General features: G+C 37.8%; 1 protein-coding gene and 1 non-coding gene across 2 annotated transcripts; both read right to left on the reverse strand.

Moving 5' to 3' along the window:
• Nucleotides 1-799: 799 nt before the first annotated feature.
• Nucleotides 800-907, reverse strand: LOC130972566 (small nucleolar RNA R71). Its single transcript, XR_009083728.1, has one exon. It is a non-coding gene; the product is annotated as a small nucleolar RNA R71 (small nucleolar RNA).
• Nucleotides 908-14777: 13870 nt separating this feature from the next.
• On the reverse strand, nucleotides 14778-16613 carry LOC130965686 (uncharacterized). Its single transcript, XM_057890444.1, has 4 exons — nucleotides 16278-16613; nucleotides 15750-15911; nucleotides 15022-15105; nucleotides 14778-14786 (listed from the first exon to the last, which is right to left on the reverse strand). Exons 1-4 carry the CDS (start codon nucleotides 16611-16613, stop codon nucleotides 14778-14780), a joined length of 591 nt encoding a protein of 196 aa, XP_057746427.1.
• Between the last annotated feature and the right edge of the window lie 140 nt (nucleotides 16614-16753).

Genomic DNA, 16753 nt, shown 5'->3' on the forward strand with positions numbered 1-16753 from the left:
GAAAATTATCAATCAAATTTTCAAAATGTTTTCAAAATCTTTTAATTGAATTTTCGAAAATCCTCTTCCCTCCTTCTCACATCCTTCTATTTATGGAGTACCACTCCTTCTAAATGCACAATTCGAACCTTATCTAATTAAAGTTCGAATTCTTCTTCCCCTTCTTCTTTCTATTTCTCTTTTCCTCTGACATTTCAAGGAATCTCTATACTGTGACATAGAGGATTCCATATTTTCTTGTTCTCTTCTCTTTCATATGAGCAGGAGCAGAGACAAAGGCATTCTTGTTGAAGCTGACCCTGAACCCGAAAGGACCTTGAAGAGAAAGCTAAGAGAAGCCAAAGCACAACTCTCTTTAGAGGACCTGACCGAATTCTTCAAGGAAGAAGAACCCATGGCAGCCGAAAACAACAACAATGCCAACAATGCAAGGAAGGTGCTGGGTGACTTTACTGCACCTACTCCTGATTTTTATGGGAGAAGCATCTCTATCCCTGCCATTGGAGCAAACAACTTTGAGCTTAAGCCTCAATTAGTTTCTCTAATGCAACAGAATTGCAAGTTCCATGGACTTCCAATGGAAGATCCTCATCAGTTTTTAGCTGAATTCTTGCAAATCTGTGACACAGTCAAGACTAATGGGGTTAACCCTGAGGTCTACAGACTGATGCTATTCCCTTTTGCTGTAAGAGACAGAGCTAGAATATGGTTGGATTCTCAACCTAAAGAAAGCCTGGACTCTTGGGAAAAGCTAGTCAATGCCTTCTTGGCAAAGTTCTTTCCACCACAAAGATGGAGTAAGCTTAGAGTGGAAGTCCAAACCTTCAGACAGAAGGATGGAGAATCCCTCTATGAAGCTTGGGAAAGATACAAGCAATTAATCAGAAAATGTCCTTCAGACATGCTTTCTGAATGGAGCATCATAGGTATTTTCTATGATGGTCTCTCTGAACTATCCAAGATGTCTTTGGATAGCTCTGCTGGAGGATCTCTTCATCTGAAGAAGACGCCTGCAGAAGCTCAAGAGCTGATTGAAATGGTTGCAAATAACCAATTCATGTACACTTCTGAAAGGAATCCTGTGAATAATGGGACTAGTCAGAAGAAAGGAGTTCTTGAGATTGATGCTCTGAATGCCATACTGGCTCAGAATAAGATATTGACTCAACAAGTCAATTTGATTTCTCAAAGTCTGTCTGGAATGCAAAATGCACCAAACAGTACTAAGGATGCTTCATCTGAGGAAGAAGCTTATGATCCTGAGAACCCTTCCATGGAAGAGGTGAATTACCTAGGAGAACCCTATGGAAATACCTACAATTCTTCATGGAGAAATCACCCAAATCTCTCATGGAAGAATCAAGAGAGACCTCAACAAGGTTTCAATAACAATAATGGTGGAAGAAACAGGTTTAGCAATGGCAAGCCTTTTCCATCATCTTCTCAGCAACAGACAGAGAGTTCTAAGCAGAATACTTCTGACTTAGCAACAATGGTCTCTGATCTAATAAAGACCACTCAAAGTTTCATGAATGAAACAAGGTCCTCCATCAGAAATTTGGAAGGACAAGTGGGTCAGCTGAGCAAGAAAATTACTGAACTCCCTCCTAGTACTCTCCCAAGTAATGCAGAAGAAAATCCAAAAGGAGAGTGCAAAGCCATAACCATGGCCGAATGTGGAGAGGAAAGAGAGGAGGAGGACGCCACTGAGGAAGACCTCAGTGGGCGTGTACCAATCTCCTCTGAGTTCCAATGGGAATCTGAGGCTCAAAATGAGACCATAGAGATTCCATTGGACTTACTTCTGCCATTCATGAGCTCTGATGAGTATTCTTCCTCTGAAGAGGATGAGTATGTTACTGAAGAGCAAGTTGCTAAATACCTTGGAGCAATCATGAAACTAAATGACAAGTTATTTGGAAATGAGACTTGGGAGGATGAACCTCCCTTGCTCACCAAAGAACTGGATGACTTGTCTAGGCAGAAACTGCCTCAAAAGAGGCAGGATCCTGGGAAGTTTTCTATACCTTGTACCATAGGCACCATGACCTTCAAGAAAGCCTTGTGTGACTTAGGGTCAAGTGTAAACCTCATGCCCCTCTCTGTAATGGAGAAATTAGGGATCTTAGAGGTGCAAGCTGCAAGAATCTCATTAGAGATGGCAGACAACTCAAGAAAACAAGCTCATGGACTTGTAGAGAATGTTTTGGTGAAGATTGAAGACCATTACATCCCTACTGACTTCATAGTCCTAGAGACTGGGAAGTGCATGGATGAATCCATCATCCTTGGCAGACCCTTCCTAGCCACAGCAAAGGCTGTGATTGATGTTGATAGAGGAGAGTTGATCATTCAAGTGAATGAAGAATCCTTGGTGTTTAAAGCCCAAGGACATCCCTCTATCATCATGGAGAGGAAGCATGAAGAGCTCCTCTCAAAACAGAGCCAAACAGAGCCCCCACAGTCAAACTCTAAGTTTGGTGTTGGGAGGCTACAACCAAACTCTAAGTTTGGTGTTGAAACCCCACATTCAAACTTTAAGTTTGGTGTTGGGAGGTTTCACACGGTTCTGAGCATTTCTGAGGCTCCATGAGAGTCCTCTGTCAAGCTAATGACATTAAAGAAGCGCTTGTTGGGAGGCAACCCAATGTTTTATAATTAATTATTTTCTTTTGTTATTTTATCTCTTTTGTAGGTTGATGATCATAAGAAGTCACAAAAAAAATGAAAAAAGCAAAAACAGAATGAAAAACAGGAAGAAAAACAGCACACCCTGGAGGAGAAGAAACTGGCGTTCAAACGCCAGTAATGTTAGCTGTTGGGCGTTTAACGCCCAGTCTGGCACCATTCTGGGCGTTTAACGCCAGAAAGGGGCACCAGACTGGCGTTAAACGCCAGTAAAGGGCAAGAACCTGGCGTTAAACGCCAGGAATGGGCACCAGCCCGGCGTTTAACGCCAGAAATGGCTCAAAACGTGATTTTGAGCAACATTTGGTGCAGGGATGACTTTTCCTTGACACTACAGGATCTGTGGACCCCACAGGACCCTACCATCACTCTCTCTCTTCTTCCCCCATTCACCAATCACCTCAACACCTCTTCCCCAAAAACCCCTCACCTATCAAATCCCATCTTTCTCTTCACCACTCACATCCATCCTTCATAAAACCCCACCACCCTCACCCTTCAAATTCAAACCACTTTCCCTCCCAAACCCACTCATAATGGCCGAACCTTTACCCCCCTCTCTCCTATATATACCCTTCTTCAACTCTTCATTTTCACACAACCTAAACCCCCCTTTCTTACCCTTCTTGGCCGAACACACCACCTTCCCCCTCTTCCTCATTTCTTCTTCTTCTACTCTCTTCTTTCTTCTTTTGCTCGAGGACGAGCAAACATTTTAAGTTTGGTGTGGTAAAAGCGTTGCTTTTTCATAACCATTTATGGCATCCAAGGCCGGAGAAACCTCTAAAAAGAGGAAAGGGAAGGCAAAAGCTTCCACCTCCGAGTCATGGGAGATGGATAGATTCCTCTCAAGGGTGCATCAAGTCCACTTCTATGAAGTTGTGGCCTTGAAGAAGGTGATCCCCGAGGTCCCCTTTTCACTCAAAAAGAGTGAATATCCGGAGATCCGCCATGAGATCCGAAGAAGAGGCTGGGAAGTTCTTACCAACCCCTTTCAACAAGTCGGAATCTTGATGGTTCAAGAGTCCTATGCCAATGCATGGATCACAAAGAACCATGACCAAAGTGTGAACCCGAATCCAAAGAATTATCTCACTATGGTTCGGGGGAAATACTTGGATTTTAGTCCGGAGAGTGTGAGGGTGGCGTTCAACTTGCCTATGATGCAAGGAGATGAGCATCCTTACACTAGAAGGGTCAACTTTGATCAAAGGTTGGACCAAGTCCTCACAGTCATATGTGAAGAGGGCGCACAATGGAAGCAAGATTCAAGAGGAAAGCCGGTCCAATTGAGAAGGCATGACCTCAAGCCCGTGGCTAGAGGATGGTTAGAGTTCATACAACGCTCAATCATCCCCACTAGCAACCGGTCTGAAGTTACCATAGACCGGGCCATCATGATCCATAGTATCATGATTGGAGAAGAAATAGAGGTTCATGAGGTTATAGCCCAAGAACTCTATAAGGTGGCGGACAAGACCTCCACCTTGGCAAGGTTAGCCTTTCCTCATCTCATTTGTCACCTCTGTTATTCAGTTGGAGTTGACATAGAGGGAGACATTCCCATTGATGAGGACAAGCCCATCACCAAGAAAAGGATGGAGTACACAAGAGATCTCACTCATCATGAGATCCCTGAGATTCCTCAAGGGATGAATTTTCCTCCACAAAACTATTGGGAGCAACTAAACACCTCCCTAGGAGAACTAAGTTCCAACATGGGACAACTGAGGGTGGAGCATCAAGAACACTCCATCATCCTTCATGAAATTAGAGAAGATCAAAGAATCATGAGGGAGGAGCAACAAAGACAAGGAAGAGACATTGAGGAGCTCAAGCACTCCATAGGATCTTCAAGAGCAAGAAAGAGCCGCCATCACTAAGGTGGACCCGTTCTTTGATTTCCTTGTTATTGTTCTTCTGTTTTTTTTTCGAAAATTATGCTTTATGTTTATCCATGTTTGTGTCTTATGATCATTAGTGTCTTAGTGTCTATGTCTTAAAGTTATGAATGTCCTATGAATCCATCACCTCTCTTAAATAAAAACGTGCTTAATTGAAAAGGAAAGAATTGCATGAATTCTGAATTTTATAATAGTTTAATTATTTTTGATGTGGTGGCAATATTTTTGTTCTCTGAATGTATGCTTAAACAGTGCATATGTCTTTTGAATTTGTGGTTCATGAATGTTGGCTCTTGAAAGAATGATGAAAAAGGAGACATGTTACTGAGGATCTGAAAAATCATTAAAAATGATTCTTGAAGCAAGAAAAAGAAAAAAAAAAGACCGAAAAAAAAAGACCGAAAAAAAAAGAGAGAAAAAAAAAAGAGAAAGAGAAAGAAAAAGAAAGAATAAGAGTTGTGATCCAAGGCAAATAAGAGTGTGCTTAAGAACCCTGGACACCTCTAATTGGGGACTTTAGCAAAGCTGAGTCACAATCTGAAAAGGGTTCACCCAATTATGTGTCTGTGGCATGTATGTATCCGGTGGTAATACTGGAAGACAGAGTGCTTTGGGCCACAGCCAAGACTCAAGAAATAGCTATGTTCAAGAATCATCATACTTAACTAGGAGAATCATTAACACTATCTGGATTCTAAGTTCCTAAAGAAGCCAATCATTCTGAATTACAAGGGATAGAGTGAGATGCCAAAACTATTCAGAGGCAAAAAGTAAAAGCCCCGCTCATCTAATTAATACTGATCTTCATGGATGTTTTTGGAGTTCATTGCATATTCTCTTCTTTTTATCTTATTTGATTTTCAGTTGCTTGAGGACAAGCAACAATTTAAGTTTGGTGTTGTGATGAGCGGATAATTTGTATACTTTTTGGCATTGTTTTTAGTATGTTTTTGGTATGATATAGTTAGTTTTTAGTATATTTTTATTAGTTTTTAGTTAAAATTCACTTTTCTGGACTTTACTATGAGTTTGTGTGTTTTTCTGTGATTTCAGGTATTTTCTGGCTGAAATTGAGGGACCTGAGCAAAAATCTGATCCAGAGACTCAAAAGGACTGCAGATGCTGTTGGATTCTGACCTCCCTGCACTCAAAGCGGATTTTCTGGAGCTACAGAAGCCCAATTGGCGCGCTCTCAACGGCGTTGGAAAGTAGACATCCTGGGCTTTCCAGCAATATATAATAGTCCATACTTTGCCCAAGATTTGATGGCCCAAACCGGCGTTCAAAGTCACCTCAAGAAATCCCAGCGTTAAACGCTGGAACTGGCACCCAAATGGGAGTTAAACGCCCAAACTGGCACTAAAGCTGGCGTTTAACTCCAAGAAGAGTCTCTACACGAAATTGCTTCATTGCTCAGCCCAAGCACACACCAAGTGGGCCCGGAAGAGGATTTTTATGTCATTTACTCATTTCTGTACACCCTAGGCTACTAGTTTCTTATAAGTAGGACCTTTTACTATTGTATTAAAAATCTTTGGATCATGTTTTGATGATTAAACCCTCTTTGGGAGGCTGGCCATTCGGCCATGCCTAGACCTTGTTCTTATGTATTTTCAACGGTGGAGTTTCTACACACCATAGATTAAGGTGTGGAGCTCTGCTGTACCTCGAGTATTAATGCAATTACTATTGTTCTTCCATTCAATTCCACTTGTTCTTTTACCAAGATATCACTTGTTCTTCAACATGATGAAGGTGATGATTGACGCCCATCACCATTCTCACCCATGAACAAGGTGACTGACAACCATTCTTGTTCTACAAGCATCTGAGGCTTAGTGAATATCTCTTGGATTTCTGATTGCACGATGCATGGTTGATCGCCTGACAAACGAGTGCTCGCCTGACAAACGAGCCAGCCATTCCGTGAGATCAGAGTCTTCGTGGTATAGGCAAGAACTGATGGCAGCATTCAAGAGAATCCGGAAGGTCTAACCTTGTCTGTGGTATTCTGAGTAGGATCCAATGATTGAATGACTGTGACGTGCTTCAAACCTGTAACCTACTGGGCGTTAGTGACAGACACAAAAGAGTTATTCTATTCCGGTAGGGGAGGGAACCAAACCGGTGATTGGCAGCACTGTGACAGAGTGTGTGCATTAGCTTTCACTGCGCGGATGGGAGGTAGCTGCTGACAACAGTGAGACCCTATACGAGCTTGCCATGGAAAGGAGTAAGAAGGGTTGGATGAAGACAGTAGGAAAGCAGAGAGACGGAAGGGAAGGCATCTTCATGCGCTTATCTGAAGTTCCTACCAATGAATTACATAAGTATCACTATCTTTATCTTTTATGTTATTTTCGTTCATCACCATATATATCTGAGTTTGCCTGACTAAGATTTACAAGATGACCATAGCTTGCTTCAATACTAACAATCTCCGTGGGATCGACCCTTACTCACGTAAGGTTTATTACTTGGACGACCCAGTGCACTTGCTGGTTAGTTGTGCGAAGTTGTGTAATGCCATGGTATTGAGCGCACCAAGTTTTTGGAGCCATTACCAGGGATTATGAGAGTTGTGAAAAAGTATAGTTCACAATTTCGCGCACCAGTACTCTTCTTTGCTCATAAGAATGATGCTTTCCATGCTTTTTCAACTCTTTGCAAAAGAATTCAGAATGAAAAAGATTTGAAAATTGCCCATTTGAGAAGTGATCATGAAAAAGAATTTGAAAATAAAGACTTTGAAAAATTTTGTGATAATTTTAGAATTGCACATAACTTTCATGCCCTAGAACTCCTCAACAAAATGGGGAAGTTGAAAGAAGGAATAGAAGCCTTCAAGAGATGACTATGGCTATGCTTTGTGAAAATGATGCTCCAAAATTTTTGTGGGTTGAAGCTGTAAATACAACTTGTTATATTTTGAATAGGACAATCATTAGGAAGGGTTTAAAGAAAACTCCTTATGAGTTATGGAAAGGAATCCCACCAAATCTTAAGTATTTTCACATTTTTGGATGCAAATGCTTTGTACTTAACAATAAAGAGAATCTTAGTAAATTTGATCCAAAATCCTATGAAGGAATGTTTGTTGGATACTCTACCACTAGCAAAGCATTTAGAATTTACCTCAAGGAACATAGAACCATAGAGGAATCCATACATGTGTCCTTTTGTGATACTAATTCAATTCCTAGTGCTCCTTTAGATGATGATACAGGTAGTGAAGCAGATTTGAACCATCAACCAAGTCAAGAAAGTCCCAATGCTATCCCAAGTGAAGAACCTGTCCGTCCAGATTTGTCTCATCAGGATGGAGGAGACATTTCAGTTTTGTCTCCTGAACCAGTCAGAGATTCTAGAACAGACCAGTTTGCTGAAGCTCATCAAAGTTCAACCTTACTCTGAAAACCAAGAGAATGGAATTCCATGAAGGGTTATCCTCATAATTTTATCATTGGTGATCCCTCCCAAGGTGTTACAACAAGATCCTCAACCAAGAAGCAATCCAAACAAAGCATTTTTGCTTTCTTGTCTCAAATGGAGCCTAACAATATGAAGCAAGCTCTTGAAGACCCCTCTTGGGTCAAATTCATGCAAGAAGAGCTAGTTCAATTTGACAAGAATGAGGTTTGGACACTAGTACCTCATCCAAATGGTAAGAAGGTAGCGGGTACTAAGTGGTTTTCAAAAATAAATTGGGTTTTCAAAAATAAATTGGACACTAGTACCTCTTCAAGATTTTCTCTGTGTATGTTGTTTGATGAATAAAGATCCCATTTTTTATATGCTCGATCTGCAGGCCGAGACAAAATTTAGTTCTTCCAAGATCTTTCATCTCAAACTCTTCTTTTAGAGTTTTTATAATTGTTGGAATCTCTTCAAGAGTTCCAATGATATTTAAATCATCAACGTACACAGCAATAATAATGAATCCACATGCAGTTTTCTTTATGAAAACACATGGACAGATATCATCATTCTTGAATCCGTTTTTGACCAGATACTCAGTAAGACGATTATACCACATTCGTCCAGATTGCTTTAGACCATATAAAGATCTTTGTAATTTAACTGAGTATAACCCTTGTGAATATTCATTGGATGGTTCAGATATCTTTAGTCCTTCAGGGACTTTTATATAGATATCCCGATCTAATGAACCGTATAAATAGGCTGTTACCACATCCATTAAATGCATATGCAGTTTATGATATGCAGATAAACTGACCAAATAACGCAATGTTATCGCATCCACTACAAGGGAATACGTTTCTTCATAATCTATACCGGGCCTTTGTGAAAAACCTTGTGTCACAAGTCGGGCTTTGTAGCGCACAACTTCATTTTTCTCATTTTGTTTTCTCACAAATACCCATCGGTATCCAATAGGTTTTACATCTTCAGGTGTACGGACTACAAGTCCAAAGACTTCACGTTTTGCAAGTGAGTCTAATTCAGCCTTCATGGCTTCTTTCCATTTTGGCCAATCATTCCTTTATCGACATTCTTCGACTGATCTTGGCTCAAGATCCTTACTTTCATGCATGATATTTAATGCCACATTATATGCAAATATTTCATTAATAATTGTCATATTTCGGTCCCATTTCTCTCCTGTAAAGACATAATTTATCGAGATCTCGTCAATTTCACAATTTTTAGGTACCTGAATGTCTTCTGGCGTTAAAACTATATCAGAATTTTGGACAACTGCAGGTGTCTCTACTATGTCTTTTTCAACAGGAATAGTATTTACCTCTTTTCTCTTTCGAGGATTTTTGTCTTTGAAATCGACAGGCCTACCACGCTTCTGGCGTGAATTTGCTTCAGCGGCTACTTGTCCTACTGGGACATCAATCCGAATTGGGGCATTTTCTGCTGGTATATAAGATTTGGTTATCCTCTTTGTATCGAAAAATGCATCAGGCAATTCATTTGCTATTCTTTGCAAATGTATAATCTTTTGAACTTCTAGTTCACATTGCCCTGATCGAGGATCTAAATGCATCAATGATTTCCAATTAAGTTCCTTTTCAGGAAGCTTATTCTCTCCCCCTAATGTTGGAAATTTTGATTCATCAAAATGACAATCCGCAAACTGGGCTTTAAATACATCCCCAGTTTGTATTTCAAGATACCTCACTATAGAGGGAGAATCATATCCAACATATATTCCTAATTTTCTTTGGGGTCCCATTTTGGTGCGATTAGGTGGTGCAATGGGAACATATATCGCACACCCAAATATTCTTAAATGGGAAATATTTGTCTGCTGGCCAAAAGCTAATTGCATAGGAGAGAACTGATGATAACTCGTTGGCCTCAAACGAATAAGTGCTGCGGCATGTAAAACAGCATACTCTCAAACCGAGGTTGGGAGATTTGTTCTCATAAGTAAGGGTCTAGCAATTAATTGGAGGCGTTTAATAAGTGATTCTGCTAACCCATTTTGTGTGTGAACATAAGCTACTGGATGTTCAACACTTATTCTATTAGCCATAAAATAAGCATCAAAAGCTTGGGAAGTAAATTTACCAATATTATCAAGACGAATTGTTTTGATTGGATTTTCTGGAAATTGTGCTTTTAATCGAATAATTTGAGCCAGTAACCTCGCAAACGCCAGGTTGCGAGAGGATAATAAGCACACATGTGACCATCTCGAAGATGCATCTATCAGGACCATAAAATATCTAAAAGATTCACATGGTGGATGAATAGGTCCACATATATCACCTTGAATCCTTTCTAGGAATTCAAGGACTCAAACGCAATCTTTACTGGTGATGGCCTTAAAATTAACTTTTCCTGAGAACATGCAGCACAACAAAATTCACTAGTTTTAAGAATCTTCTGGTTCTTTAGTGAATGTCCATGAGAGTTTTCAATAATTCTCCTCATCATGGTTGTTCCCGGATGACCCAATCGGTCGTGCCAAGTTATGAATTCATTTGGACTAGTAAACTTCTGGTTTACAGTGGCATGTGATTCAATTGCACTAATTTTGGTATAATATAACCCGGATGAAAGTGAGGGCAACTTCTCTAATATAACATTTTTATTTGAATCATGAGTTGTGATACATAAGTACTCATGACTTCCCTCGTTCATAGTCTCAATATGATATCCATTTCGGCGAATATCTTTAAAGCTCAACAAATTTTTTCGAGACTTGGTAGACAATAGTGCATTATTTATTATGAATTTTGTTCCTCCGGGAAACAAAATTATAACTCTTCCAGAGCCTTCAATCACATTGCCTGAGTCAATAATAGTATTAACACATTCTTCTTTTGGCACAAGATGGGTAAAATATATATCACTTTTGAGAATAGTGTGCGAACTTGCACTATCCGCAAGGCATACATCTTCATTATATATCCTTGCCATTCTCTTCAAAGACAAATAATAATAAAATGAGTAGTATGCACAGTTAAATTGAATACTTGATCAGAATTATTTTTCTAAAAAATACTGTACATAAAAATAATGTCATATACTAAAATTTTATTTTAAAACATGACACATTTAATGATTTCAAAATTCATAAACATTAATATTTCATTATTTATATACATCATATTTGAAACTTAAATACATAGAAAATAAAACTTAACAATAAGTTCTTTACATTATTTATTTACATGAATGCTTAACAATCTCACACATTAAACTATTCCATCATTGATCAAATGACCAATATTTTCTTCAGGATCCTCAAAGAAATCAGATAAATCATAATGAGTGGTGGAATTTTTAGCATCATTTGAAACGAAATTTGACTCTTTTTTCTTGTCGTCCTTTTTCAAAGATGCCTGGTAAAGATCAACTAGGTGCCTTGGGGTACGGCAGGTACGTGACCAATGACCCTTTCCATCACAACGAAAATACTTATCCTCTGTTGATTTATTTTGCCCGATATTTCTTTCTTTATCCCACTTCTGGTGAGATCCTCTCTTTTGAATATAATTTCTTTTCCTTCCATAATTTTTCTTGTTATTAAAACCTTGCCATTTACCTCTTATGGGGTAATTTGTCGCATTTACTTCAGAAAATGGGGCAGTGCCAGCTGGGCGCGCTTCATGATTTTTCAATAGTAACTCATTGTTGCGTTCAGCAACAAGAAGGCAAGAAATTAACTCAGAATATTTTTTAAACCCTTTTTCTCGATACTGCTGCTGCAGGAGCACATTCGAGGCATGGAAGGTTGAGAAAATTTTCTCCAACATATCATGATCAGTTATCTTTTCCCCACATAATTTCATTCGTGAGGTAATTCGAAACATTGCAGAATTATATTCATTTATAGATTTAAAATCTTGTAAACGCAAGTGCGTCCATTCATATCGGGTTTGAGGAAGTATTACCGTTTTTTGATGATTATATCTTTTTTCAAGGTCTTTCCAAAGATATGCAGGATCTTTTAATGTGAGATATTCATTTTTCAATCCTTCGTCAAGATGACGACGAAGAAAAATCATGACTTTGACTTTATCCTTCTGGGATGCATTATTTTCAGCCTTAATGGTATCTCAAAGATCCATTGAATCAAGATGGATTTCAGCATATAATATCCATTATAAATAATTGTTTCTAGATATATCAAGATCATTGAATTCAAGATGAGAGAGTTTCGACATAATGAAAATTTGTTACCTAAGTCTTCCTAAAAATTTGATCAGAGTCTCATACTGATAACGTATTGTGAAATAAATAAATAAATAAGGAAGAGGTAATAAATATAAAAGTATAATTATATAACTCTAATAGTAATATTCACCACAATTATTATTATAATATAATAGATATGATTAGTATATTTACTAATATTATAGTAAGATATATAAAAAGAGAATAAAAATTAGTAATATGAAAAAGAGAGAAAAAAGATTATTATTGCTTGTGTATAAAGAGGGGAGAATGGTATTTTTTGTTATGTCACGTTAACGGAGGTTAACCTCCTATTTATAAGTATATGAAAGAGATATTGTCAACCTTCATTAATTTGAGAATGTAAACTTCATATAGAAAATGGACATCCACGTCCATTCCTATCACAACACTATTAACAATATCAACTAATACATAATTCCAATTCTTATTAAACTAAGAACGCTCCTATTCAATTAACAATTTGAGCTTAGTTGTCTATTAATTCACGGTAACACAAAAAAAAATGTTATAATATCTAAAACCATAATCTCTAAAATTAATTATAAAATTTAATTGACTATTTTTACATATAATTCTAAATTTTTAAAAATATAATTATTATTCTGTTTAAATTCTTAAATTCAATTTCTAATAACAATAATAATAATTAACTTTCTAACAATAATAATTATAATTATAAAAAACTAGAAAAATAAAAAAAATTAACATAATCAGGTCAAAATAAAAAATAATTATTTACATTCCTACCTTTAATTTCTAATAATAATAATAATAACAATCACTACAAAAAAAAAGGTCTATGGTCACGGTAGCTAGTAAAAAGGGTGACCATAGATCTATGGTCACGGTTTTGGACCTATGGTCACGGTTTTTTACCGTGGTCTATTCTCTCGTGGCCATAGGTCTATGGTCACGGTTTTTTTATCTATGGTCACGGTTTCTATGGTCACGGTTTCAATTTTCAAATTCTGACACTTTAGGCCACGTTTTTTCACCGTGACCATAGGTTAATCTATGGTCACGCGTAAAAACCGTGACCATAGCCTTATCTATGGTCACGGTTTTTGCCGTGACCATAGCTCTATGGTCACCCCACCTTAAAACCGTGACCATAGCCTTATCTATGGTCACGATTTTTGCCGTGACCATAGACTCTATGGTCACCCCTCCTTAAAACTGTGACCATAGCCTTATCTATGGTCACGGTTTTTTCCGTGACCATAGCTCTATGGTCACCCCACCTCAAAACCGTGACCATAGCCCTATCTATGGTCACGGTTTTCACTGTGACCATAGCCTCTATGGTCACCCTTCCTTAAAACCGTGACCATAGCCCTATCTATGGTCACGGTTTTTCGCCGTGACCATAGCCTCTATGGTCACCCCCATCTTAAAACAGTGACTATAGCCTTATCTATGGTCACGGTTTTTCACCGTGACCATAGCTTATCTATGGTTACCCCACAAAACCGTGACCATAGCCTTATCTATGGTCACGGTTTTTACCGTGACCAAAGCCTATTTTTTTTATGAGATTTTTTTTAAAGCATAATGACATCCCAAAATGATGATGATCACAAAATAAATCTAAAAATAAAAAATGATAATCAAAAATTAAGATAAGTTATGATTAAAGTAACCAGCTAACATATCAATATAGTTGAATGAATACACTTGTCTCAATCTTAGTTTCATACAGTGATATATACACTAACACTAAGTAGACACTATTAACAAAATTGTTCCACAGGCGTAAAAGCAATACAATTTAGACTCTGCCAGGATAGATTGTTTCTGGTATTGCTATTCTTTCTTCTCAACGCTCAAGAACTTTTATTTCAGCCACTTAAACATTTGAAAGCTCAACACCTGCTTCATTAACATGCAAAGTAAAGTCACATTAGACATAAACACCTACATTTATTCTTCTTCAACTTAGGAAAAAAAAACATATCATTAAAACATATATACATCACACATATAATAGCTAGTACACACTATACAACACACATCCACATCATAGTATATGACACATCATAAAACAATATAAAGTACTTGAAGAGATAGTTGTATAAACCCTAATTTTCAAGTTTCTTCTTCTCCTCAAATTTACAAATTTACTTTGTTCAAGCTGCAAAGAAATTATTAAAGCATGTTTTGTTCAAGCTGCAAGGAAATAGTGTAACTTGTGTGTCACTTGATATTTTATATATAAAATGCAACTACTTTCAACTATTTATAAGCCAACTGAACTAACATGGTTTCATGTGCATTTTAGTCAATATCTTACTAAAAACCCTAAGAGCATCACCATTCAATCATTCCCTTAAATACCTCTTTTTTCCAAATAAAAGAAAAGTGACATGTCATGTGGATGTAACTTTGGTAGACTGTCACTCAATAGTTTAATTATTATAATCCCTCATGGTTTAAGCATGGTAGTTATTGTTGAAATAACAGTAGCACCAAGCAACCAAAAAGAAAAAAAAGGATTCATGCGCATCAGTATATCTATAATAACATAATATCAAGACATGTAATGGGTATTATAAAGATAACATAATTCAGATATCTATAATAACAATGATATCCAAACTTTTCTCAATATGAAAGTTGCTCAAGAATTGATAATTTTAACACAAATTTAAAATTTACAACATATTTGACATAAATAACATTTTTAGGCATGTAGCTATTATATTTGGCTTCTTAATAACCATGTACTTCCAAATTGTAGGAAACTTACCACATTATCTAGTTCAAGCATCTCTACATATCTCTTTTTCGATACATCGTTACTTGAAGTGGCCCTTTCAATAGAAGCAGGATCCTGAGACATATAATCCATGATTAGCTTAATGAATAAACCTCATACTTATTTAAAAGTGTCAGCCATAAATCTTGATGATATATTACAAAAGAAAAAAGTTAACACAACATACAACTTCCCACTACCTAATCCTTCTATGAGTATATAAGAATACATGATAAAATGGGGATTTCTAATCTCATCAAAAAGTAACAGAGCCTATCAATGAAAAAGAAAGAATTTTAAGCCATACAGGAAAATATTATCTTGCAAGAGTATAGAAGCATACAGGCCATACAGGAAATACTCCCATGTCCCACAAGAGTCATCTATACCCTTCTAATATGAATGTAATAGATATTTTACACAACCTTGGAGCAAATTCGACTATCAACTCAAATTACTCTGAATCAAAACTTGGCCAAGACCTTCAATTCAAAATTAATGTTAAGGATGCGATATAAGCTTGGGTGGGATCAAAGATGATAAATAATATGGACAAGAGAAAAAATAGTATCGGTAGAACTTAGAAGTAGTTATAAATTTTAATAAATGGAATACCTTCAACTAACAGCTATACTAACTTTCTTCGCATGCTATGTTGGTCAGGCTCAGTAACAGATTTGACAAAATGAAAATAATATTGAACACAATGGAAAAGTTACATACTTTGAAAGGGCAAGGAACAAGCATGCCAATAAATCCTCTGTCAAATCAGCAGCTCTAATTGTGTACAAGGCATTCTTGAGTCCACGTGAAACAAGATAATTCTGAGTGTCCTTCGATAAAGAATATCCCTTGTACACACTAACAGGAGGATCACATACCTGAAAGGCAAGACAATAACACAATGGGAAAAGTCAATACCTCATTCTCAATAGCCTTTGAATATTCCTTCTACATTTCACTATTGTCATGGGAGACAAGAACCACAAACAAAACAACCACATAAATAGCCACTAGTGTCCTGTCCAATAAAACAGATAAAGTAACCACACCACCCATTGTAATCATGCAGAGAAGAGAATAATTATCTAAAAAGGGGAAACAACAAAAAGTAATTCGAATAGCAGCAACAATAGAAACTAATTGTTAGAAACATGAATAAGAGAGCATTATAGAGAAACTAGTTGTTAGAAACATGAATAAGAGAGCATTATAGATAATATAGGGTTCCAAAAGAGAATAATTACAGAGGATCCAACTTGAGACCGGCAATCAACGAGTGTATCATATACTCCAACGATGTCCCCTTTTCGGACCACAAAGAAGGTGACCTTCTCCTCGTGCTCCATAACAGACGCCACAGGTTCAGGCTCCACCACCTTCTTCTTGCGGCCTTTCTTGGCAGAGGAGGAGGAGTAGCAGCAGCAGCCAGAGGGAAACCTAGCGAGCACGAATTGAGAGCGGGGAGAGAGAGTAGGAGGAAGAGTTAGCTTAATGGGGAAGTTGCAGAGGGAACGACGGCTGGATAGGAAGCGAGCGAGGATGGCGGCAGTGTAGGATGAGAGGTTGGAGAAGCAGTTCATGACACAGCTGCAGGGTTAGTTGCAACCGATTCCCTGCTTCTTCTCAGCTCGATCGCCCTCACTCTCCCTCTCTTCCTTGCAAGCATCGACTGCGCCGGCGGCTGCCAGCTCCGTCGGCGCCGGCTCCTTCCTCCTCCCTC

This window comes from Arachis stenosperma, chromosome 3 (genome assembly GCF_014773155.1).
Source record: "Arachis stenosperma cultivar V10309 chromosome 3, arast.V10309.gnm1.PFL2, whole genome shotgun sequence".
In the NCBI taxonomy this organism is placed as follows: Eukaryota; Viridiplantae; Streptophyta; class Magnoliopsida; order Fabales; family Fabaceae; genus Arachis; species Arachis stenosperma.

Coding starts and splice junctions, on each gene's coding strand:
- LOC130965686 (XM_057890444.1), bottom strand. CDS start 16,613: ATGAACTGCTTCTCCAACCTCTCATCCTACACTGCCGCCATCCTCGCT. Junction 15,912..16,277: donor GGTCTCAAGTTGGATCCTCT/GTAATTATTCTC, acceptor CTTGCCTTTCAG/GTATGTGATCCTCCTGTTAG. Junction 15,106..15,749: donor TCCTTGCCCTTTCAAAGTAT/GTAACTTTTCCA, acceptor TATATGTCTCAG/GATCCTGCTTCTATTGAAAG.